General features: G+C 36.0%; 1 protein-coding gene across 3 annotated transcripts; it reads right to left on the bottom strand.

Annotated features, from left to right (window-relative positions):
• Positions 1-1938: 1938 nt before the first annotated feature.
• On the bottom strand, positions 1939-20151 carry U2AF1 (U2 small nuclear RNA auxiliary factor 1). Of its 3 annotated transcripts, none has more exons than XM_039368702.1 (8): positions 19994-20151; positions 17484-17571; positions 13930-13996; positions 10187-10236; positions 9575-9673; positions 6224-6357; positions 5998-6090; positions 1939-2216 (listed from the first exon to the last, which is right to left on the bottom strand). In XM_039368702.1, the coding sequence occupies exons 1-8, from the start codon at positions 20035-20037 to the stop codon at positions 2057-2059; spliced, it is 735 nt and encodes a 244-aa protein (XP_039224636.1). In that variant the 5' UTR covers positions 20038-20151; the 3' UTR covers positions 1939-2056. The 3 variants fall into 3 exon arrangements, with proteins under 3 accessions (XP_039224636.1, XP_039224629.1, XP_039224644.1); XM_039368695.1 differs by lacking the exon at positions 13930-13996 and adding an exon at positions 13189-13255; XM_039368710.1 differs by lacking the exons at positions 17484-17571; positions 19994-20151 and adding an exon at positions 13189-13255.
• Between the last annotated feature and the right edge of the window lie 5613 nt (positions 20152-25764).

Here is a 25764-nt window from a genome sequence, read left to right as displayed (position 1 = left end):
ACTCTAACTGCTGCGCCACCTCGGCTCAAAATTATAGCTTTTACCACTTTTTGCAATTAATTGTGAAATGCGATAAGCGGCAATTAATCCATCTTTATTCACTGCATGTTGTTTCTTAAATGTTGCAACGATTATTGAACGATTTTGAAATTTTTTATATATTTCCTGAAAATATTCAATGGGTTTGTCCTTATCATTTGGATGCTTTGTAAAAAAATGTTCTCACAATCGACTTGGCTTCATTGAATAATGTTTTATGACACAATAAACACATTAGATGTTGTTTATTTACAACAGATTCTATGAAACCCATCTTCAGATCCTCTGGCAAATAGCCACGAGCGTATTTCTTTTTTTGAGACATGGACTCACAATATTTTGCTTGCAGCTGAAGGCACGTGCTCACTCTCACAAATCTGTGTACTGACCAGTGTGACCTCAAACAAAAGAGCCTGCGCCGTATATCGTCTGTGCAAGCCTCTTGCGCATCATGGATTGGGTTTGGGGGGGGCGCCAGCTACCAGCTCTGCTTGTCTGTTACAGCTGGGTGGTGTGGAGGGAGATGCGTGAGCTATTCTGAGACAAGGCTCTTTTGTTTGCAGTCGCACTATAGCGCCATTTAGTTTCACTTATGTAACGTGAACTAAACTTATGCGCGGGCGATACAAATAGTGTATTTTCAGAAATTTAAATTGTCACGGGGAATTTTATGAAAACCTAATGAAAATGTTTTTAAATAATGCTATGAAAATTTTTTAAAGTCAATTAAATTAAAAAAAAGGAAAGTGCTTCAGTATCAGACAAAACCCCTACCGCCCACCATAAAAGCTGGAACGCCCACTAGTGGGCGATAGGGACCAGGTTGACTACCACTGTTAAACAATGCTAGTCACTTTTGGCCCATCAGTTCTCTTACAACCAAATTGCAACACATAACTTCTTGCTGTCCTTTTATCAGATAACCCTATCCCAACAAGTTTAGTTTTATTATTGTGGGGAAAAATGCACGCGCAGCAAACTGCTGTGCTTCCCCCCTCCCCAAACCTCATAACCTTTTGATACCCTTTCTCCCACTGAAACAGTCAGAAAGTCATGCCCTTTTGACTTAATGCCTCACCTACCTAAACAGATAATATGCTTAAGTTCCTTCCTATCTCTTCCTGTCTTTGTCAGTTCTTTCTCCTTTTGATCTACCTGTATTTGTTCTTACCTGGTCTTTGACCATGTAATGTGTTACTAGGAAATAGTTGCTTATATGAAGGAATTTTCCAATGAAGAAACTTTATGTCAGCATCTAATGGTTAAACCTATGAATGTAAAATGTCAGCATTTAATGGTAAAGCCTATGTATGTAACAAGTACATAAGAAGCAATAAACTCAGAGTTTGTCAAGCTGTGTCCTGCAGCTTCAAACCTCTGCTCAAGACATGCTTGTGTCTTTTTCTTAGCATCTTACATATTATGGCACTTATGATGAAACAGAGTAACTAAAAATTTTATTGGGTTGTTCTGGGGGTATACTCGGAAGTAGCAACTACTGAGAAATGCTTAGAGAATAGGCTTAAAATTTTTAAGTCAAAAATTGGATTTATTGTAAATGCCACATCCACAGAGCACAAATTTCTTAGTAACAAAGAAACATACAGATTAATGCAACTAAGCATTTTGACTGAGTAAAAAAATGTTTCTTGCACAACTTTAGATTAGATGTGCCTATGCTAATCTAAATAAACAAAAAGCAGAAACAAAAGAGGAAAAATTAAACTGCTTAACTGTATTTTAATGTATATAATACTTCAATATTATACACATTAATAATTTCATCCATAACTAAATGTAAAAATCAGGTATCTGCAGTATATTGCAAGTACCCCAATCATTCATCAGGGTCAAAACTGATAAAAGAGTTTTTCTATAAGAAATCAGTTACACAAAGAAAACTGTATCACTACAAATTTTTATTCAGAAGCCCATCTTTTAAAAAAAGTTTCATTATGAACTTGTTTGGTCAATCAACTACAACACTTTCTAACAGAGAAGGTAGAAATGACATGGCTCAGAATCGTCCGGATCTTTCACGATCTCTTGACCGCCTTCTATCACGTTCTCGGCCCCCTCCTCCTCCTCCTCCTCCACCACCACCACCACCTCCTCCTCCACGACCACGATCTCTGGATCTAGAGCGACGTTCACGAGACCTTGATCTTGATCTATGCCTATGAAATAAAAATAAGCAGTGTGTAACTACTTCACTTTGGCCTATTCACAAATTATTATATAAGGAATAAGTGCAAAATATTAAATATAATTCAAGGATTTAATATAATTTCCATCATTACATAAATATTGAAGGCTGTTTACCTGTATTCTTAATCAGTAATATGCAGAGATCAATGACCTTTTGCTAGGAAATGACTATCTTCGTATTCAGGTCTTTGCAGATAGTGCAAATAAAAATATTTGGTCTGAAGCTATAAATAGTGTTTAAAATTAGTCATGATAGTTCTAGTCAGAAATATTTATATTAGGGAATTACACCAAGGCAGCATTAACGAATCTTAGTATTTTGCTTTAAATACACAGAAATAAATCTAATGGAATTGAATAAATTATAATTCCTGTAGCAACAGTACTACATCTTAGGCCCCTTGCTTTTTTGATATATTTAAAATGAATATGCTGCTAAATTTGTTAAGATTACTTGGTTTACAACAGAATTAAATAACAAGTTAAAATACCCATTATAAAATAAATATATTTATCTAAATTAATGAAATGCCACAAATGTTTTTATAGACAGCCTAGATATTTAATACACACATAAAACCAAATATATTACTTATGAAAGTCATGCTCCAGTGGCACACAATCACTTTTCAATGTCCTTGGGACATTGTTTACTACTTTCTGAAGGGCCATTTTAACTTTCAGAAAGAGGCTCTTCCAAAGTACAGCTCCATAATTGAAAAGTAGTACCTTGTAGTTTCAGTCCCCTTTATCTTATGGAACTGGAATATTATAAGAAGCTTCTTCTAGGTGGATTGACTGTGCTACAGAAGCACTAGGTCCGCATCTGATGTTTCATTTATTGTATTATAAAATTAGCAACATCTGTATATAACCTATAGCAACAATCTCATTACACATGCAAATCACCTGTAATATCTACCTCTGTCTACATATTTTTTGCAGTATATTATTGAACTCTGTGCAAGAATAGAGGCTTTCCCCATCTGAAATTGGTCTTAGCTCCAGTGTTACACTCTCCATGAGTAGTAAGTAGGAGAAAGATCCTGGCAATAATCCAGGAGGGGTATCAGATGCTCTGCATCAAAGGTTAACAAGATGTAAAGCCTTGTTTACGAAAGGAGACTCAACAGGGAATTACTATTAAATTGCCTGTCTGGTTGCTCAACAACATTTTCTGAACTGCTTAATCTTTTTAAAAGATTTATGGTTGATTCCCCAGGATTGTTTCTGTGAGGAGATGTTAACCTTTCTTCCCTGGAGTTCGGGTCAGAGTTGACTTGGGATTTCATGAATATTGTGGGCTTGTCCCCCATCAGCATGGGCCCAAGTCACAAAGAGGCCATATTCTTGATCTGGTATTTATTCTGGAATAATTGCAATGTGATCTGTAACTGTAAGTTATTACATCAGGCCACTTTTTAGTTGCCACAATCACCCTCCCTAGGGAAGTAGGAGCCATTAAGACAGTTTGCTCCTTATGGACTTGCCTGGTTTACCGCAGCCACTTTGAGGAATCCCCATTAATTTAGCAGCCAGTTAGATCATGCATCAGGTCAAATTCTAGATAAAGGGGCAATAGTTTAAAGTGCCCTGGACTTCTATGTAAAAGTAAACAGTTGAGGCTGTAATGTTATTATCTTATTCTACTGTGTTAAAAAGAGTTGAAATCAATGCTTTTCTTTCTTTTTCCCCCTTTACCCTACACTTTTCCCCCTTCCCTTTTCTACCAATTTCATTTTCTTTTTAATTTTATATCCTGATAAAATTAATAAAAAAATCAGTAAAGTATCTTGGACTTTATTGGGAAAGATGAGATTAAAGATTTTCCAGATGGTTGTTGTGACTTTTTCCTCTTAAATATTCTACAGACAAGATTACTTTTGTTTGCATGGAATTTGATGCTGGCTGGACATACAAATCACAGCACTAGATATGTACTACACATATTTCCTTTGATAAGGAAATGACAGAATTTAAGCTTTGCAATCTTAATTGTTTTCCAGCAATATTTTATAGAAATAGATAATATCTAAAAAGAGCTGCTCAATCTAATGTGTACATAAACAATTCCTTTATTATAGTTTTATGAAACCAAAAAACAGTATGCAATAATAGATTGAGAATAGCAATATTTAAATATACTACATGAATGTGGCCTTATAAGCCATCATCATGAGCCATAATATTCATTTGTTATTTCAACCTTGTTTATATTTAAGACTTATTAAAAATTATCTATTTCAGCACACGTAAAAGTTATTCAGTTACAGCAACACTCTATGTTGCTAAAAAAAAAAAAAGAATCCTACCCCGTGAGAATAGAAAATTAAATCAGACAATCTGAAACGAAAAATATTTTTGAATTATTGATATTCAATTTCTATACAAATGTGATCACTATCAACTGTAATATAATATGAAATACCTTAGACACCATTAAGAATGGGGGAGCTTTTCAGACAATCAATCATGCCCTGATCATCTCATGGCTTTATTACTATAACATGCTCTCTATGGGGCAGCCCTTGAAGACTACCGGAGGCAGGTCCACAATGCAGCAGTGCAGGGAATGATGGGCATCCCGCAACATGCAATACCTCTGCTTTGCAATCTGCATTAGTTGCGAGTTTACATCTGAGTGCAGTTCAAGGTGCTGGTAACTACCTATAAAGCCCTGTGTGGCATAGGGCCTAGTTACTTGAGAAACTGCTGACTGATGCACTCTGGGTTGATGGTGAACTGATGACATTGCTTAGCCATCTGTCAAGGCCTAGAAGCACACTTTCTCTACAGCAGTGCCTAGTCTTTGGAATGAAATTCCTCCTGAGATTTTAATGGCTCCCACCTTGCTAGGATTTTTAAGGGCCTTAAAGACCTGGCCCTTGGCCTTTGGAGGGGATACCTCTTTGTTTGTGTTCCCTTTTCAGTTATTTTCTTTGCAGTTGTTGTTGTCTTGTGTCATGTGCATGTTTTCTACTGTTCCTTGCATTTAAATGTTTCAATAGTTGTAAACCACCCAGTCATTGAGAATTTGGTGGCATATACATTTATTATTACATACATAATAATGTAAAATTACAGTTGCCAGTTGTTTAGATGTGTTGGTCTACATATGCATTGAGTTCTTCCTAAGAACTTAAGTTATAACTGGCATAGTAAATGTGTGGATCCAACCAGCATGGCCTTTTGTAATTGACAGACTGAAATTTTGTTAATGCACAGATTTTCTAAGTGCTGCCCAAGATTTTGGGGTATGGCACCCAGTGTATCAATGACCATGGACCACCACAACTGGTTTATGCCATAAACTTTTAATTTCAACTTTCGGATTTTGATAGTTTGGGACCTCCAATTCTTTGTCTTCTGTTCTACTATCCCCTAATATTGCCACATCAATTATCCACACTTTCTTCTTTTCAATCACAGTTAAATCTGGAATGTTATGTGCCAAGTTTTTATGATTTTCTATTTGGAAATCCCACTATATTTCAACCCGCTCATTTTCAACTACTTTTTCAGCTCTATGTTCCCATCAATTTTTCATTACTGGCACATGATAATTTTTAATGATGTTCTAACAACTCATTTTGCCAACTGTGTTATGTCATTGTTTATGTGTTTCTGCAATTTTCTTGCACAAACTGGGCATATGATCTATTGTTTCTCCTGCCTCTTTGCACAATTTGACAATTATTTATTAAATAATATGCTTTTTAAAAATACTTTCAAAGTTTCAGAAATACTTACTTCTTGCGGCGGCGGCCGTATAGCTCACGTCGCAATTCTCGAGAAATTGGCTTCAAATGCATAAAGTTACAGAAACCTCCTCTTGTACACTCTCTGGGAGTAAAGAAATAAATCAGACTGATTAATGAAGAACATTATAGCTTTCTCTCTGATTTTATTAATTACTTTTAGTCACATAAGATAATTTCTAAAAGACATAAAGCAATCATAGAGACAGGTTTATTACCCCATTTCATACTGACGACAACAAGCTTCTCTGAAATCTGTCACGGGGGAAAGCTCAGCATGAATTGGTTGACCATTAAACCACCGATTATTCAGATCAATCACAGCCTTTTCTGCATCTTCTTCACGTCGAAACTGAAATAATGTTTTACAAAAGGTTCTATTTAATTGAACTGAATCAAAGGGAAAATGTCCCAAGCAAATAAGCAAAATACTTGTTTCAGAATGTTTTGAGCATGAAATGAGCTTTGCCAAACATTCTGGAAGTGTTTCAAGCCACAATACCACTGTTTCCTGATTATTATTTATCACATGGCACATTCACATCACATTTCAATAAAAATTACAAGAGATTGAAATACAAAATATGAAATATTTAATCTTATAAACATGTCCAGATTATATATAATTTTTGCTTCATTTGTCACAGATAAGAAATCAACTAAGTCTCCATTATAGGCTCTATTTTGGCACTCTGCCACTATATGTTCAATAGTTTTTCAGCCCTGCAGTCACAAATTGGTATGGTATTTTGCCCCAACCTTTTGCATATCTACCATGCCCAGTGCAAATTCAGTGCAGTGTTGTCCATATTGCAGGGATTGGTCAAATCCAGGTGGCATTTCCAAGATGCAAGGTAAACTTCCAGTAGGGGCAATTTTATATCCAATGTTGTTTCCATATATTGTGTATGTTAAAATAATAATTTGGATAAGAATGTTTTATTAAGTTTCATGCCTGAAACATTTAGACAAAGCATTTTGCAACTCCTATAAAACATTTAGGTTCCAGACTTTTGTCTCTAAGAAAAAGGAAAAGTATTCTGGCAGAATTTAGCCATTTCAAGTAGTATTGCTCTGAACTTTGTGACTAGATGGGATTACATACTGACCCTGCTGCTTTGGGCCTTGATCCTGGATATTTAATAGTAAGGATCTGAAAGAGTACAGCTACGTGAACACAAGAACCTTGGCTCTCTTAAAGTAATGTCATTTATGGAAAGGGGAATGATACTGGGAGCAAGGTCAGCATATCTTCCCCATTCCTCTTATTAATTCATGTTTATTTAGAAATATTTGCTATAACTTCCTGAAAACCACCTAGATAGTCATTATAACAATATCATATATTAAATTGATATATTAAATTGATAACAGAGTTAAATAATAATTTGAATCAAACACATTCCAGATTTCCCCCGGAATGCCTAACACCTGCGTTATGAGAAACTAGAAACGCACGTATTTATTTCTAATACTTATATTTAAGCCGATCATAAAAACTCCAGTTTTCAAAACAAAAATTAAAATAAATCAATATCATTTTGTCAATACTGTATATGAGTGTATAATATCAACAATAGATTGTGTGCGTGTTGCAAAGATAGATTTAGCATGAAAAAGAGGGCCTTCTCCGCAGCTGACATACTCTTCAACAGCAACTTATTTTACAGTTTCTATGACAGCTTTCTGGTGCAATCTAAAGCATGTTTTTTTCTTATTCTTTACCATGGTTTTAACTTCACCTGATGGTGAAGTTTACATTAAGTAATTTTCCTCATTTTGTTATCCTGATTTTCATCTGCTTCTTGCTTTAGCCACATAATAGCAGAATATTAATATTTTTCCATTAACAAAATAGAAGTTTCCAAAAACATTTTAAAAATCTAGCCTCAGTATGAATGAAAAAAGAATGCCATCTTATCATTATAAAAATCAGTTGATTCTATACATATAAAGTGCCGTGTTAAAGTAAGCTACCTGACAATATTTTGTGACTAATAATAAAAACAATACAAATAAGACATGGGAGCATGAAAATTAGCTCAAACTACAGAGGTTTCAAAAGGGAAAGAGGAAAATAACTTTTTCTAATCTAATTGTCTATTGCAATAAGATTTTAATAATTTTTTTTGAATGTCAGAAATTGCTGTTTTAGAAACTATATAACCTTTTAATAGCATCAAGTTTTAATAGAACTGAAGTATCAAATATCACAGAATATTATTTATTGTGCTTACTTAGTTTCAACAGTGTTACCAAGACAAAGTTTCATTGGAACCTAATCATTCTAGAATTTTTCTGTTCTCTAATCATAATTTAGAAAACAACGTTCTTTTCAGAAGAGAATTTGTAAGAAAAACCTGATGCATTATGTATCAGTCATTTATAGTGGACTTTGCCTATAGTTAAGGCATGTTACTGTGAAAACGTATTTTTATATGCTTAGAAAATTTACTATACTTAGGACAGAAAAGTGATCCCAGAATACTTTCTTACTGTTTAATTTAATGTAATTCAGATTCCAAGTTCTTTAAAGGGCAGTGAAAACACATCCAGAGAAAGAAATGGAGCTTTTTGCATTCTTGATAAAGGGCTTAGGTCCCAAAATGTACTGACTGTGCTAGTAACTTTCAAACTTAGTGGTACTGCAATTTCTGAAAACTATAAATTTGTGTGCCCCCCTGCCTGTCCTATGGATAAAATTAATGAGTTCATTAATGTTACAGTTGAGCAAAAATACATGTCAGAAGGACAGAATTATCTGATTTTTTTTAATAACAGGGTTTTTGTGGACAAAAAGCAAAACCTTGAACAATTTCCGATAGAGTTCCCACTGCTTGAGCAAGCTTGAGCAGACTTTTTCTTAATGCCACCCACCTGTGTTGGTCTTATCCCTCACCATCTAGTTTGAGAATCACTGGCCATACAATGAATCCTTCACAGGCACTCTGAAGATGATTTTTCCATCTGTCCTTGTGCACATTGTCTCATTTTGTAAGAGTATTATTTCATTGACATTCAAAGATATTTACATTTTAACCAACAGGCATGGATATTTACCTGTTGGTCATGTAGATTAGGTATGTGCATAGAACAGCTATTTTTGGGTGGTTTGTACCTAAACTGAAATATGGATTTGGTTCAGATTCAAAATAAATTGTTTTGTTCCAGATACAGATTAAAATGAGACAGAAATATTTTCAGGGCAGTACAGATGAATGGAAATTTTTTTTCAGGAACATTGATGGCCAAGGGCATTTAGAAGTAGAGGAATGGAAAGCACTGGGAAACTGGGGAAAAGATAGTGGGATATGCTATGCTGCTGAAAAGGGACAATATGCAACAGACTTTCTCCAACTTCCTGTAAAACACACTGCAACCTTTCTGGATTTTGTTCTAGACTTGAAATAACAAAAACATCCTATATTTTTATTCTGACCAATCATAGTCTCATCTGCAATAGTTCAACAGTGTCCAGCAGAATGCAGCATGGTTTAGGTTCAAAATAAATCACATACTCCATTTAGTATGCCTCTTTATCTATATCTATATTCATTTCTACATTTTACCTTTACATAGACGTTTCCAACCAAATGATCTCCAAGGTTATCACAGACATTCATCTCTTCTACTTCACCATATTTTTCTTCCATTTCTGTGAAGACCTCCTAGATAGACAAAAAGCTTATTGTCACTGAATTATTTTCAATATGACACAAAAAGAAAAGAATTAAATACATAAAGAGTCATCACAATAATTATTTTATTTAAACTTTATTTTATATTTTTTCCATCAGTTATCAAATGGCTTTGGTGTTTGCAAAAAATAATCTCAAAAGGCAGCTTTACATGGAAGAGTTTACCTCCTGCAATGATACCTTTAATGCTATCAAACAGTAACATTTGCCTATTCCAGGTTTTTGGGAATGACTCAAATGGGTAAATGAAGGTGCCAAATCTAGTTTACACATCTGGCTATGTGATCAACCATAATAAATTCAAATTTAATCACTTAGTCAGTTTTGCATACAACATGTAGCCTAAAAAGCACTGGGCAGAAATTTAACTTTTTAAAATATTTTACTCCATTATAAACATCAGAAAGTGTAGCTTTAACTACAGTAAAGTAGTTGATGTTCACATTTACAAAAATGTCTAAAGCTTTGTTTAGTATAACATACCTCAAAGAATTCATCATAATGTTCCTGCATTTCAACATCACTCACAGCACCTGTAAATATCAAGTCACATTAATTAGAACCTGTTTTGTACTGCAACAATACAAAGGTCTTTTGAGTATATTGTTTATTATTTTTTAGTGAAATGACAGTAGAAGCCGTCTACTGGAGTAAAAAATATATAATATAGCTAAAAATTAGATGTAGACCATGAGCAGTTCTGCAAGTCCCTAAAACAAAACACAGCAATTTTTATAGTTTCAATCAACAACCCAACACATACTTTCATGATAGACTGAATGATAACTAAGGAAACTAATCTGATGTTTAATACTTCAACATTAAAGTTTTTGTAGGAATCTTTGAAATATAATTTCTAGGACTAAAATAAGAAATGACATTAAATATTTTAAGGGAATGTCATGTTAAAATTACTATTCCTAAAAGCAAATATTGATTTTTTGGGGGTAGTGTAACTAAAACTGCTCACAATCCATACAATTGAACACAGCTATCAACACAACATACATGACATTCCTTCAATAAGCCCTCCATTTTAATTGTATTTACTGACTGGAGGAGGAATTTTGTTCCGAATATCTTGCAAATTTCATAACAATTAAAGCAAGCCGTGCAGTATTATTTCCATGCCTTAAATTGAACATTTTATAGGCAATTAGGTCACCTATTAAAAGCAAATATTTTAAATATACTTAATTCAAACTAAAGTGTATGGCAAAAATTGATGCATTTACGGTCCTTTACTAAACATATATTAATGCTGTTTATATCCATTTAATACAAAACTTTTAAATACAATGGAATAGCTTAAAAGATTCTAGTTCACTGAAAGCAATTTATACTTTCAAATAAGCAAGCTTTACAAATAAGAATCTGAAATAATAATGTCTGGGAAAATTCAAGTCATTGTTTCCCAAACATTTCATTAAAAATTATGATCCATTTTAAATCTATTTCAATAAAAATAACAGCAATATATAACCAACAGCCCAGTGCCTTCAAGATATATTGTGGTATAACTTCTATAACTGCTAACGGTATGCTGAGAGTATGGAAACTACCGTATATGCCGGCGTATAAGGCGACCTGGAGCATAAGACGACCCCCGACTTCCGTCTTATACGCCGGAAACTACCAGTATTTCCGGTGTATAAGACGACCCCCGACTTCAGCGCCGATTTTAACGCTAGCGGAAGTCGCCTTATACGCCAGCATATACGGTATTGTCCAATATATATGTATGACACCCAGTTCAGGAAAACTGGCTAATGGCTACATTTATATTAACAACACATATATAATTGGATACTAAACATATATATATATGTCTCTCTGTGTGTGTGTGTGTGTGTTTAGTATCCAATTATATATGTGTTGTTAATATAAATGTAGCCAATTAATTAATATAAGAATATATATATGAATATATGAATGTATGTATGTATGTATGTATGTATGTATGTATGTATGTATGTATGTATGTTTTCTGAGGTTTTCGCGGGTGTTTGTATGTAGGTCTTTGGTTGTTCGGGTTTTCTCCCACGTAAAATTGGAAGTGTCTTGGCGACGTTTCTACGAAGTCCCATTCATCATCTTCAGGCTGGTGTTTTCAGCTTCGTGCTTCGAGCAGCATTGAAGATGACGAATGGGACTTCGTCGAAACGTCGCCAAGACACTTCCAATTTTACGTGGGAGAAAACCCGAACAACCAAAGACCTACACACACACACACACACACACACATATCTCCAGAGGTTTTAAAATGCATTAAAAAGTCACAGCAAATTTCTGAAATATGCTATCTATATATAACTTAATGGCTATTTGCTCAGATTCTGTCAGTACATCAATTGTTGCCATATGTGACTTTCCTAAATTTAATAAAAGTATTTTCCTGTAAAAGACAATCCTAAGCAAATTTCAAAATAGTACTCTGGACTAAATGAATATAACATCAGAGTACTATTACTAGATACTACTGATGCTATTGTATTACAGCAAAGGGGAGCACAGTAGTTAAACAATGTAAACATTTAATAACCAAACTGTCTTGTAACAAACCATGCAACTCCTTAACAGCAAAATGCTGTTATTATTCTAATAACGCTAAATTTTAAACATTATATTTGAATGTTTATTATGTTATTTTGAAATACACCTGCTGCTGAATGTTCAGCTAGCAGATTTTGGGCCAATAAAATTGTAACAATTTCACAGCAAACCATATAGCTTATATACGAATTAATTTTCAGGCTGAAGGAAATTTTAATACATGCTCAGATAATGATGTATCACTGCATATTATTTAGCAGTGGGAAATGGAGACAGCACCATAATTAGCAGATTGTGCTTAGCTATTAATTCTTAATCATTGCATTGTTTAACTGCTTCAAGAGCAAATCATAGACTGGCTCAATTATTTACCCTTTTAAATCATTTATTTCTACTGGTGTACAGTAGACAAATAAGACTTTCATAATTCATAACTACATAGGTATTCAGAGTTAGTTCAAATTAAATTCCACATTTTCCCATTATTTACTAAATTTCAGCTTTGAAATTAAATAAATTTTAAGTGTACCTACACAGAGAGGTCAAATTAAAGTGATTTAAGCATCTAAATATAGATGGAACATTTTAAATTAAATTACATGCTGTTGATATTATCACTGAGTAACAGCAAGATATCAAAAATACACTGAAAAAAAATGGTGCTAGGGGCAAGGACCGAGAAGCAGAACAATGACTCAAGGCTTTTAACTTGTTGCTTAAAAAAACAATATATATATATATATATATAAAATAGGTGGGTAGCCAAAATTTGGGATGGGAGGCTGGGTTTTGAGGACAAAAATTTTCAGACACATTTTATAAAATGTGGTCCGTTTGCTTCGTTAAACTAAATATGGTAGACCAGCTTCAGTTGACACTGAGCTCTGACAATCAAGCCCAGGGAACCAGTGAAGGAACTTGTATGAACTTACAGCGCAAACCGTCAGCAGACTGGGAAGAGTTTTGAGGGTTACGGTAAATGTTCAAGAGGGCAATGGTCTGAAATACAAAACGCAACAACTTTATATTATGGAAAATAAGTTTAACAAACTGATTTCCGTCTGGTGATCACTTTTAGTTGAGTCTCAGTGCTGAAAGAGAGAATGTTATTTTCTCCCACGAGAAAAATATGTGTCCCTTTTGAACCACCCTAACATTAAAAAATAGAGATCTCACAACACATTACTATTGTATTAATTTCAAATGCAACAATTCTATTTTAATAATTGATCCTTGATGCCATAACAGTCATGTTAAAAATGTCTGGTACTGGTTGCCTTAACAGACAATAATAAGGTTGTCCTGAAATCTCTATTGTCTAAGAGCGTTAAGGTGAAACAAATTCTAAGTTTCACTTACCGTTAATGGCAAAAAAAAAAGACAAAAAGACCAAGACGTTTGATAAATGCCTTCTTAACAATACAAAAATAATGTTTCACATTCTCCTAAAGAAAATAAAATTGTAATCAATTTGTTTGTTAAAGGCCATTCTTTTTTGCATACACCTAGGCATTTAACAAATTCTTGATCATTATGTTAAGAGTTCCATCACTTGTCCTGTTTGCAACAGCTTTATGTCAGCAGCTCAGAAGCCAACATGATTTTCTCATATTTAGGAATGGGCTCTTTTAACACCATTCTTAAAAAAAAATTTCTCCAACTGTGGGACTTACAGTGTGAGCCGTCAGCCGTCTGTGCACTGTTTTGGGGATTACGATAGATGTTTTGAATCAAGATGGTCTGCGGGGAAAAAAAAAATAAAAAGGGGAATTCTACTGGCTGCTGTGCATATAACAGACAATTGCAAAGAGACAACTTTTTGTGAATTGCTTAATATTTTTTTCAAGTTGTATGCTATTTTCTTTTGTATTTGTATTTGCACCATGTTTTTAAAATACCATTCAAGCATTCATATTATGAAAACAGTGACTAATTTCACCAAGAAGCAACTACTTAGCTCACATCTAGAAATGGAATTAATAATACATTATTTTTGTAACTCATCAGCCAATCTGTGAACATCATTTAAAGTTAAATCCATTCAGTTTAGATAAAAAATGACTGCTTAATGCTCACAATATATGTCAATATATCAAGATGATTGCCATACAGTCTCCAGTCTTATCAAGACTTTTCTTGGTGGAGTTTCTGTTTAAATAATATGAGTCTCTAAATGTTCACTTTTTGCAGAACTTTAAAGAAAGATTTTCCTTTCAGTCTTTGTACTTTTCTACTTGAAGAATTTGCCCAGGCAGACTTGAAACCTTACATTTGTACCGTTCTTCTTAATATCAAGTTGTCTGAAAAAACAAACCATGTTTAAGTTAGTAATCTAATATCTGAGAATTGAATTGTCCATATTAGTTTAAGTTGGTCAATGTTACTTAATAAAAATGTTAGTTTACATGAGCTTTTACTTGAACTGATATAAACCACTATATTTACAAAATTGTTTTCAGAGCATATTTTTATAAAACCAGCCAGTGTTAACCTGTAGTCCTTAGCCATAGTAAAATATTTTTTTTATCAATTATTGTTTCGGTGCTAATGATTGATTCTAACTGCTAATACTGTTTTTATGCAAGCTGGCACGAACCTGCATGATTTCTTAAAAATCATATTCTTTAGTAATGTAGCTCTGCATTAACCATAATATAAGCTATATCTATTGTTTTTTAAGTATCTAACTTGTCCAAAATATTGGAAAACACACAGGATAGAGTAATTCAAATTAAATTAAATTACTCCATATTTTATCATTCTCAATTCAGGCTAATTGACCTTTCAGTCTATTTATGAGATAGGTGTGACATCAGAAACCTAGTTACTAGTAATATACAGTGGTACCTCAGTACTCATTGTTAATTGGTTCTGGGAAGTGCAATGAGTACCAGCAACAATGACCACAAAACAAATTTTTCCCATAACAAATAATATAGTGAATCACAAGGCAGCTTTTTACACAAGCTAGACAAGTTCTAGCTTGTGTAAAAAGCATTACAACAGATCATAGTTGGAAAACAGAAAATATATTTCTGTAAAGTACTCCGAAACTAAAGTAGTTATGAACCTATATGGATAGTAAAGCTACAAGGGAAACCCTCTACAACACGGGTGTCAAATTCTCCGCGTCACATGATGTATCGCGACATATTGCAACTTTTTTCCCATTGCCAGAGCTGGGGTGGGCATGGCCTCTATATGATGCAACAGGTCCGTAAGCCAGCAGTTTAACACCCCTGCTCTACAAGATCTCCATGCTTTCAAAGGCCCATTAAAGAACAACAGTATCGGCTATATTGTTCCTAGATTAAACAGTGAGTTTTGTTTGGAATTCTCTGTAGCCTCCTCTCATTTATTTCAGTTTTCAGGAAAGGAATCAAGATCTTCTTAGCTAAGCCTTAGCCTTTAGCTAAGCATTAATATTTATTACTGTTTAAATGATGTTGTTTGTATCTTATTTCACTCTAATGAGTGAAATTTCATTCTAATGTTCTTAATGTCCTATTGGTAGATAGACAAGGTATAAATAAGGCAGCAAGACTGTTAACAAGGACCAATCATTATGATCATGTTGTGCTAGTGAGATGTCATCTGCAAATAGCCTCCCATTTTTTCAGGTAAAATTTAAAATGTTAGCACTTACTAATCAATTTATTGCCAGGTAATCTGAAGAACTATCTTTTCCCATATGTAGCTACACATATATACATTGAATCTTTTGGCTAGATATTTCTGTTAAATTAGTTGCGCCTAGTGTCTGATTGCCGAAAGTTTTAGCAACACCTAATAATCACGCCTTGGTTGAAAGCTAAGCAGATTGGCTTTGTTAACACTTGGCTAACAGACTAATTGGGAATACAAACTAGACTGGAATATTGAAAAACATATTGAAGCAATGTTATAATTTTTAGTTGTAAGGTGAGTAGGTAATGTTGTCTAAGAATAGAATACAAAACAGTAAACAGCAATGAGTACCTCCTTGTAAACTCAATGAAATGAGATACATAAGAATGCAGTACTAACAGGAAAGATTTTTCTAGTCATTTATCTATATAGGGGTGTCAATCTGGCGACAGGCGGGCTCCATAAAGGCAAAAATATCATGTGACGTGATTGAGTTTTGACACTTGTGATCTATACGCTTTTCATGAGCAAAATTATCCAATCGGGAGCCGAAATATTTTCCCTATATCTTTAATGTCATTGGTTCACAAACACATGGAGGAACGAGGGGAGAAAGCAAAAACATTGCACTCTCAACTTCTATCCTAGCTAGCTTTAGTAACCAATGCTTAAGTGTGGCAATTTCTGCATCGCAAATAGCTGGTGTCTTATTTTCATAACAATGTTTATTTTAATCTTAAGCATTTTTAAAAGATAAAAAGCTGAAATATATGGAAATTCTTGCATTAAAAACAATTTGCTATTTAATAAAATAAGACAAAGTGTGCATTAAAGGATTTATGTACTCCTAGTAACAAAGCTATTTTGATAGTTCACAACTAGCTCAGAACAGATGTTCTACATTTCAGAGTTTGAAAATTACAATGCCTACAATCTCACCATGGCTATTATAGTGGAACTGATTAAAGCTGAACCTGGAGAGCACTAGACTGCCTACCCTTGGACTGGACGGTCCTAAACTACAATGTGATATATTTGATTTTGACTTATTCGAATGTAAAAAATATTACCTATTTTAATGACATTAAAAATGACTGGATTGCTGTTAGCATGAAATGAAAAACTGAACTCTATGTTGTGCTATATAAAAAAAACCATTCAGCAAGGCTTATTATTATTTCACATATACTTCCCTTGAAGAGACAGTCATAAAGATGATATATTTTCATACCAGCTTTTTTTTGAAGAGCAGATATTTGCATATATTTGCAATTTCACAGAACTACTTATCAGAAAAATGATCAAAGGTGGTTTTGGTCAAATTAGATTTCTTCAGTTAAAAAAAGTATTTATTTACTATGGCAAATATGACCCAAAAGGTTATCACTGGCTGACTTCTAATATATCACATTCAAATAAGTATTATTTTTAATGGTACAGAATAAAATAATTTAAAAGGGCAGGTTTTAGAAAAGATAACTTGTGAACATTTCTATTAAAAAAAACTTTCAGCAAATTATGATTTTTTTTACAAATCTTAAGTTTTAAAAGTCACACATAAAAAGATATGTGAGGAATTGTAAAAAGAAAACACACAAACCTGACTAAATGTTGGTTTATTGTGCAATCGAGAACATCGATCTCCATGGCGACATGCTCCAATTTTGAAATAAAAAGAACAGTTGACTCTGAAATCAAACAAAAATAGAGAATTTTTCTTTAAAATTAGTGATCAGTAAACTCAGTTTGCACAGAAATAGTAAATAATAAATCAAATCATTTTAATGTGTGCCAGTATGCCCACAGTAAAAAAAATGACAATAAAGGTTATCTTATCAAGTAGACAGGACATTTTCAAGCTAAAAACCAGGAGACTATGAGCTTTAGTCCTGCCTTAGGCATGAAAGCCTGGATGACTTTGGGCCAGTCACTCTTTCTCAGCCCAACCCAGAGTTGTTGTGGTGGGAAAAACAAGAGGAAAGAATATAAATATGTTCACTGCCTTGATTTACTTATTAAAAAATAATAAAGGCAGAATATAAATAAACAAAATAAACATTCAGATAAAACACTTCATAAATTGTGCTGCAGCACTTCTCAAAAGGTATTGTCTTAGTTTAACAAACTAATCTTAGATTGGTTTCCTTGAAAGTTCCACAAAACTAAGTTTATTCCCAAATACTATATGGTTGAATTGGGATGTAATTTAGATATGTTTTATCTATACCACAATTTAAATCAATGAAGATCTATAGAAGAATCTTGCTATTTCAAATTTGATCCTGAGGGTCTCAGAATATATAAAGTAGAAAAAAAATTGGCTGTACATTATGTGGAAATATTTCATGCTAATTTCCTGAACCTATGCAAGTTATTTCCTGTCAGTAAATGTAACAGGAAAGCCAAACAAAGCATTTTAGGACAATAAATATGGATAGTACATCTTGCAAATTAAAACTAGGTAATATTAGGAAGCATTTTAAATATTCAAGCTTCTGTTATCAATTTCATTTAGTGAGGAATTTCCCCTTTTTACCAATTTTCTAGATTATCAGGGAGCTGTAGGAAATAAATCCACAGAAACAGTTGGAAGACCAGTGGTGGAAGACTAGAACTTGACCAAATATACAAATGAACTTGTGTTTAAGTATAAAAAGCACATTTTGCTGCCTTTATTGCATTTGCAGAATATGCCCTAGAAGCCTTGTTTAGTGAATCATCCCCTTTTGGAAGAAAACAGGAAAGCTCTTTCCATAGGCCACTGTGTAATGTTTTGCCACATTTTGCTGATAAACTTGCTCACATTCTCTCAGGTTTGAACTTTGCATGGATGGGTTCTGAAAAAGTAACTGGGATAAATTCTGCAATATGTTGCCTAGGATTCACTTTGGTCATATGAGCTCCACCAGGTGCTGGGTAATTCATATCCTATGGCTTTTCCAAGCCAAAAGGGTTGGGGTATGAATAGCTGGACCTGATATATAATAAGCTCTTCTAAAGGGGAGATGGCAATGAAGAGACATTCCTGGATCTCTGTTTTCAACAATTACTGCCATATAGGGAAGACTATAAAAAATGTAATGAGGCTGTAACAGCAGATCAAGAGCATTACATAGAGCACAGGTGTCAAACTTGATCACTTGATGTATCGTGAGTTTTTGCCTTTGCTGATTATTGCTTAAATTACAAATAACTGTTAGTAGTTTTGTTGCAATGTACCAATTTTATGTGTTTATCTTAGGGATATTTGACATTGGGGGGAGTAAAGGACAGAAACCCTCCCACAAATAAATAAATAGTGCATAGCATAGTTTTAACTTTCTTAAAAACCTCAGAGGATCTCAAAAGGCTATGGAAAAACTTTAAAGTGTTCACTTCGCATTATAAAGAATAAAAATATGTTGGCCAGGCGAAACTTTTCAATCCCTCTTCCCTTAAATGTCTTCAGCCGAACTGAGAGCTGATGCCTGGCTGAGAGCAGGAGACCGCTAAAAGCAGTTCCCCTTCCCCCCAGGATTGATGGCAACAAGAGCTTTAGATTTATGCGAAGACTTCCCGCCCGAACTATTTGCAGTGAAAATGCTGAGAAGAGCCGCCTGAAGCCTTTAGTGTTGTCTTCTTTCTGGCAAAGCCTTCTCACGTGTGCTTCCGCCGCCATAAAAAAAAAAGGACCGTTGGGGTAATGGAAAGCAAAGAGGACAAGCGGACTGAGGAAGCCCCTCGTCGTCCGCAGGCCGCCATCAGTGGCTCTTCCGGAAGACCGCGCGGGCGATTATGCCACGCGCTCCTCCTCCAGAAAGAGGCAGCGCGCGCTCCCCCACCCCCCCACGCGCGCTTCTGAATTGCAATCTCAAGCGCTGCTCCAGTCTGCACGAGGCATTCAAGCAACAGCAAGTTGTGGAAGAGCTGGCGGTTTCGCGCGCTTGGGGTTCCTAGAGCTGAAGAGCGCGCACGCGCAAATCTCAGACCGAGAGAAAGAATAAGAGCTCCTCATGGGAATCCATTGCTGTAAATGATCTCTGCCACAGAGCTGTCACAAGTCTCGTGGCTCTTTCTGCTAAATCGCAGGCGCTTTGGGGACCTCGGAGGGGGGAAAACTAACGCACTTACTTGTCTTTTTCGGTACCGAAGATGGAGGCCAGATACTCCGCCATCTCTCCCAACCTGCCCGGCCCGGCCGACCGCCGGATCCCTCGGCACCCACCTAATACGTCATAAGTCCGCGACGGAAATATCTCCCGTACCACCACCCGTGAAATGATCGACTGCCTACGACCAATCGGCACAGAAAGGTGGGGCTATTGGGAAATGTTTCACGCATGCGCCTGGTGCTACCGTGTCGGAATACTCCGCGCACGGCCTCGCTGCCTTTCGCTCTGGGATAGCACCCTGGGCGGAAGGTTTTTCTATCCGTTCTAGAATATGTTCGTTTCAGGGGTGTCCTTTGCGCTTATGCCCTTTCTGATTTATTCCTTCTTTATCCTGCCGTTTATTTTTTTAAAAAAAAACATTCCAATAAAAAAGAGATTTGATTCCCATCCTATAAAATGTTTATATTATTTAAAGCGGTGAATTAAGTCTGTGATTAATTGTGGAAAGAATATCGTAGACGAGGACTTATTTCAGGATGATGGGCCTGTTGGGAAAGTTACTGATACTGAAAAGAAACGTGGACAGGACAAGTAATTTATATTGGGTCTCCTATCGAAGTACTAATTAGATTCATTTTTAGTGACTTTTATTGCGGGGATGTGTTCAGCCTCCCAGAGAAGGAAATATTAAAAGGGCAGAAAAATATATTTCCTCAAGGATTTTAAAAGCAGAAATCAACCCTGCCCCCAAGTCTCTCTGTCCCAAGTAGGAGCCAGCTAGAAGCTTAGGAAGACAAAGACACCTAAAATCTGCATACCCTACCCAAACTCTAGGAGTTAGCCTCAGCACCAGGGAAGCAGGATATAACCCTTGGGACATAATAGGATTAACCCACTACTATCAAGTCTACCAGAAAGGCACACCCAGACTCAGGTCAGAATGTGACACAGGACATACAAAGCCTAAAACAGGAAACTACTCCAAACAAAAGGTTTCAGAGGGTATAAAAACCCACTCCTCACATGTGCTCAGCCCTTTTTTCTCTTTCCTGCCAGAAGCATCTTTCTGTCTGGCTCTTCAATAAACTGCAACCTTTTTTCTAAAGCAGTTGCCATGTTGTTTATCTCTGGCTTGGATGACTCATGATGAAGACTTTTCTTCTAACAGACGTAAGCCAACATTGGCTGGATTTCATTTGATGATTTATTTACATAATTTAAAGACAACAAAAATATTTAGCAAAGTTGAATGTAAATTTAAGAATATGGCCAAAAATATTTTTAAATTTGGTATTTTAGATAAACTGACCTGAATAGAGAATACAGATGTGAATATCACGTAATGATGGGAAATGAATAGAACTATACCATTGTATCATAGGAGATTCTATTTCGTGATTGTTGTGTAGTCTTTTCCTCACAATTATTTTCTCTCTTCACAAGAAAGGTGGCCACAATGAGCAGGGCAATTGAACATCCAAGGCATCTTCCAATTTTAGTTTAGTTAAGTGTGTGGACCCAACTGTTCTCTGCAAAGTATTGTGACAATGTTGTTTGAACCAGTCTACTTCAGTAAAATTTATAAAATGTACCATAATTCACTTAATGGGACTCAGCCATTAGATGAACTCACAAGCTCAGCAGGTATGGCTGATAGCTGAACTTATCTACCTCTACAGGTATAGCTTTCACATTGATAAATACAAACAGTTATGCAATGTAACTGCAAAACTAAAGATAATTCATACTGGAGCTTGTATTGTTCAGCATACCTATATCATTTTATTTCTTTATTACAGTGAAATTCCCAATAATATTTATCAACTAAGATCTCTCTCTTTCCACTTCAACTTCTTTGTTCTTAAGATTGGCTATGTTCAGAATAATCCATATTTTATTGTAAAGTAAAAGTATATTTTACTTCCATTCAGTTGTGTCCGATTATCAGAGACTGCCTGGACAAACCCCTGCAATTTTCTTTGCAAGTGTTTCAGAAATAGTTTGCTAGGATTTATTTCTTAAGGTTGAGAGAAAGTGAATAGCCCAAGGTCACCTAGCTGGTTTCATGCCCAAGGCAGGACTAGAACTCAGTCTCCCAATTTGTAGCCTGATTGCCTTGCCACATACCAAACTGGCTTTAAAGTAAAATGATTATATCCTTTATGAAATAAAGCATTTTTCTTCAGGGTGGAGTTAAAAAATAGAAGCATAATTTTTGCCTGGGTTGTTTTTTTCCATATTTTCCCAAATATTTCCCAAATATTCATTATGTTTAAGGCAGTGATTAAGGCAGATATGTCAAACACAAGGCCTGCGGGCCAGATGCGGCCCGCGAAGTGGTTTCATGTGGCCCGCGAAGCCATCCTGGAAACAGTGAGGGAATGGCCCCTGCTGCCTTGGCCCTGGCCCAGGCTGGCTGGGAGCCAATGTACAATTTTGTGGTGGCCATCTATGCTGAAACGTATTCAGTCTTAGCTCCACAAGGCCATCTGGAAACAGCAAGGAACCAGCTCCTGGTGCGTGGACTCCGCCCCCTGGATGCATGCTGGAGAGATGTCACCCTTTGTAAGGAATGAAGGAATGCACCATCGCCTGGAAGTGGCCAGCAAATGGCTCTGGCCTACTTCACATATCCGGCTTCATGGGCTCTGGGGGAGGGGTTTTGGCAGGCAGTGGGGTGCTCTTCTCACAGCATCAAGAGGCTGAGCCCCCACAGGCACCCTTGATGCGAACGATCTAGAGCTAGCCATGCCCACCCAGTAGGCTGCACTCACCCTGGCCACACCCACCTAGCCCCCCGAGGGCAACCACAATGCTGATGTGGCCCTCAATGAAATTGAGTTTGACACTCCTGGATTAAGATGTTGACCTAAAAGGAGGATAATGAATTATTTATGCCACTTTCTCGTGGCCCAATCTCTTTCATAGAGTTGTGGAGAAAATAGGGGGCAGGAGTATTAAGTATGTCTACCACCCTGAGTAGATCAAATATAAAAAAAGGCTAGATGAAAAATATAATAATACCAGAGGGTTTTTTGTCATAGAACGCACCGGAACAGAATTCTGGCACCTTTTTTCGATGGATTTTCCAGAGTTGCGTTCTTTTCCTATTGTTTCCCTTCCTATCCTTGTTTGATTTTGAAAATGCCCCGATGGCGGTACGGTGTGAGCAGGGTCCCCTCTGGCACTGTCTGCCTCCTCTTGGAGGAGCCATGAGGCGTTGGAACACCACAGCCAGAGCATGGCTTGATTGGCTGGGTCAGACCATGTGTGGAAGCCGATAGTGGCGGTGGGAAACACATAAACATGGAACCCATCTTTCATGAGAGGGTGAGCAAGCCTTTTGCCTTCCCTTACAGAAGATGGGGTGTGAGGTTAAAAAGAAGCGAAGTGAGAGGAAAGAAAGGTGGCTGGCGTGGAAGCTTGCCCGACAGCAAAACTTTGCTGTTTCAGTTCCTTGGGTAGTTCAAAAGCTGGAATGTCTTTTTAATCTTTCATACTTTATATTCAAACTGCAGATGGGAAGAATATGCATTAAGCCAATGTCTTGTGATTTGAGGATATTATTAATAATAATATATAGTGTTATGCATTGGCCAGATGTAAACGTAGACCTACAGTATGAGGTTTAATCAGATTTATTTATTAAATTGGGTTTAACTTAAAGGTAAATTAAAAGTAATCTGTTCACTGACAAAGTTTCAACTTTAATTTGTTTCAAGTCAATATCCATATTAAACTCCAAATGTAAATTTTTCCACTTTGTTTGACAACTTCTTAAAAATAATTCAATCTTTTACAAGCAACCAAATTTTGTTTTATTGGGCCAATTTCATTCCAAATAGAAAGCTGACATTTCCACTGATTAAACAAATTGGGTATGCCAATGATAAATGTCCCAAAAGATTAATAAAATGCCTTCTTGTAATTTAAAGCCACAAGTGCATGGTAACATTAATAGTATTAACTTACCTTAAACAAAATCCTAGTCTTTTAGATACACTAAAAATTGAAGGGTTTTTTTTTTCAACTATAAAGGTAAACCTTGTAGAGTAGGCAAGGCGGGTTGTATGATATGTATGAGTTCCGGCACCTTTTTTTTTTTTTTTTTTACAAAAAAAGCACTGAATAATACCATTTCTGTCAAGCTACAAAATTTACTGTCTTTAGGACTGCCGTAGTGCTTCTAGTTTGTTTACAGTTACAGGGGGTGAGATGGTAGAGTTTGGGATCCACAGGTGCTCCTTATAGGTGTGAGAGCCAAAGCTGCTAAAGAGATGTTTTGGCAAACCGAACTTTCTTCTCATAACAATTGCTGGAAAATTAATTGGACAGTGTGACCTGAACTATTAGAGAGGGGAAGGAAAATTTTACTCTTTTAATTATCTGTTTCCCATCATATTCTTGGAGCTAGCTTTCCTTCTATCGTACCGGTATGCTAATGCCTAATAAAGTTTACATTAGAGATCGCAATATCTCTGGTGTTTTGCTTCGTTGGCTTCTCAGCTGGGACTTGACAACTTTGTTACTGAATACCATTCTACACAACAGTAAAGCAGCACTCCCTTCTCTTATATTGGCAAGGATTATTTGTTTTCATTTAACTTTTTCCTTCTTTCAGAACTACATTGTTTTCTCCACTGTTGATAGAGCAGCGGTTCTCAACCTGTGGGTCACGACCCCATTTGGGGTCGAACGACCATTTCACGGGGGTCGCCAAACAACGCGATCCACCATTTTTTTTCTCAGCTGGCGGCACCGCGCATGTGCACCGTGCATGGGGCGGCGCATGGGGACGCCACCACGCATGCGCACCATGCATGGGAACATCACCGCACATGCGCACCGTGCATGGGGACGTCGCCGCGCATGCACACCGTGCATGGGGACGTCGCCGCGCATGTGCGCCGCGTCCTTATGACCGGGGTCGCCGGTATAAAAAGGTTGAGAACCACTGTGATAGAGGAATAAGCTGCCATTACCCCTCTATGCACAGAATTATTCTATGTTTGAATCATTAGGGAGGATGCAAAATGGTAGCTAGCTGTTAAGGAAGTTATTGTTGTTGCCTCTTGTATTAGTCATACAAGACAAACTCTTAGAGAAGAAGCAAAACTATGTTGCTGATAACTTCTAAGAGAGAGCCCATCAAGAAGATATTTGCACATAACTCACTAGGGTCATTGGAGCCCTCAAATGTTTCATATGGGGAAGGGTCTTGTGTCCTCATACATTATATATTTCGTATACAGTAATTTATCTTTACTTACTCATCTTCATGAATTCCATTAGATGCATGATGTAGCATCTTCATGATCTACATTAGATGTAAAGGGAAGGGGGAATAAAATGTCTACACTCTATGGTGTTTGTGTTGGTTAAGGCTAACAAAAATGGAGTCCAACAGAAGCTGGAGAATCATTGCAATATTTCTCTCACAAGCCACAATTTTTTAAATCACGGTATGCTGACTGCTTAGGTGCCTACAACTAAATTAGAGCCAAATTGCACTATAAATTAGCATGTTGTATGACTAAGCTATTTCATAGCACAAGTAGCTTGAAAGTTTAATCTAGTATGAATAAGGAATTGTAAATGAAATGTAGCCATGCTTAATATCAGCATTATAATTCTGTGTGTAAGAATTTATAACCTATAGAGGAAGCAGGATAAGCATCAGTGATGGTGGGAAGTGCAATTCAGTGCCATGTACATTTGTGCTACCGTTAATACCTAATGCCACTTCATCTTTTGCATTGTGAAAGCAAGCTGTATTTAATATGACACAAA

This window comes from Crotalus tigris, unplaced genomic scaffold (assembly GCF_016545835.1).
Source record: "Crotalus tigris isolate CLP2741 ecotype Arizona unplaced genomic scaffold, ASM1654583v1 scf7180000017601.7605149639:7615979, whole genome shotgun sequence".
In the NCBI taxonomy this organism is placed as follows: Eukaryota; Metazoa; Chordata; class Lepidosauria; order Squamata; family Viperidae; genus Crotalus; species Crotalus tigris.
This window is presented reverse-complemented; position numbering and strand designations above follow the sequence as displayed.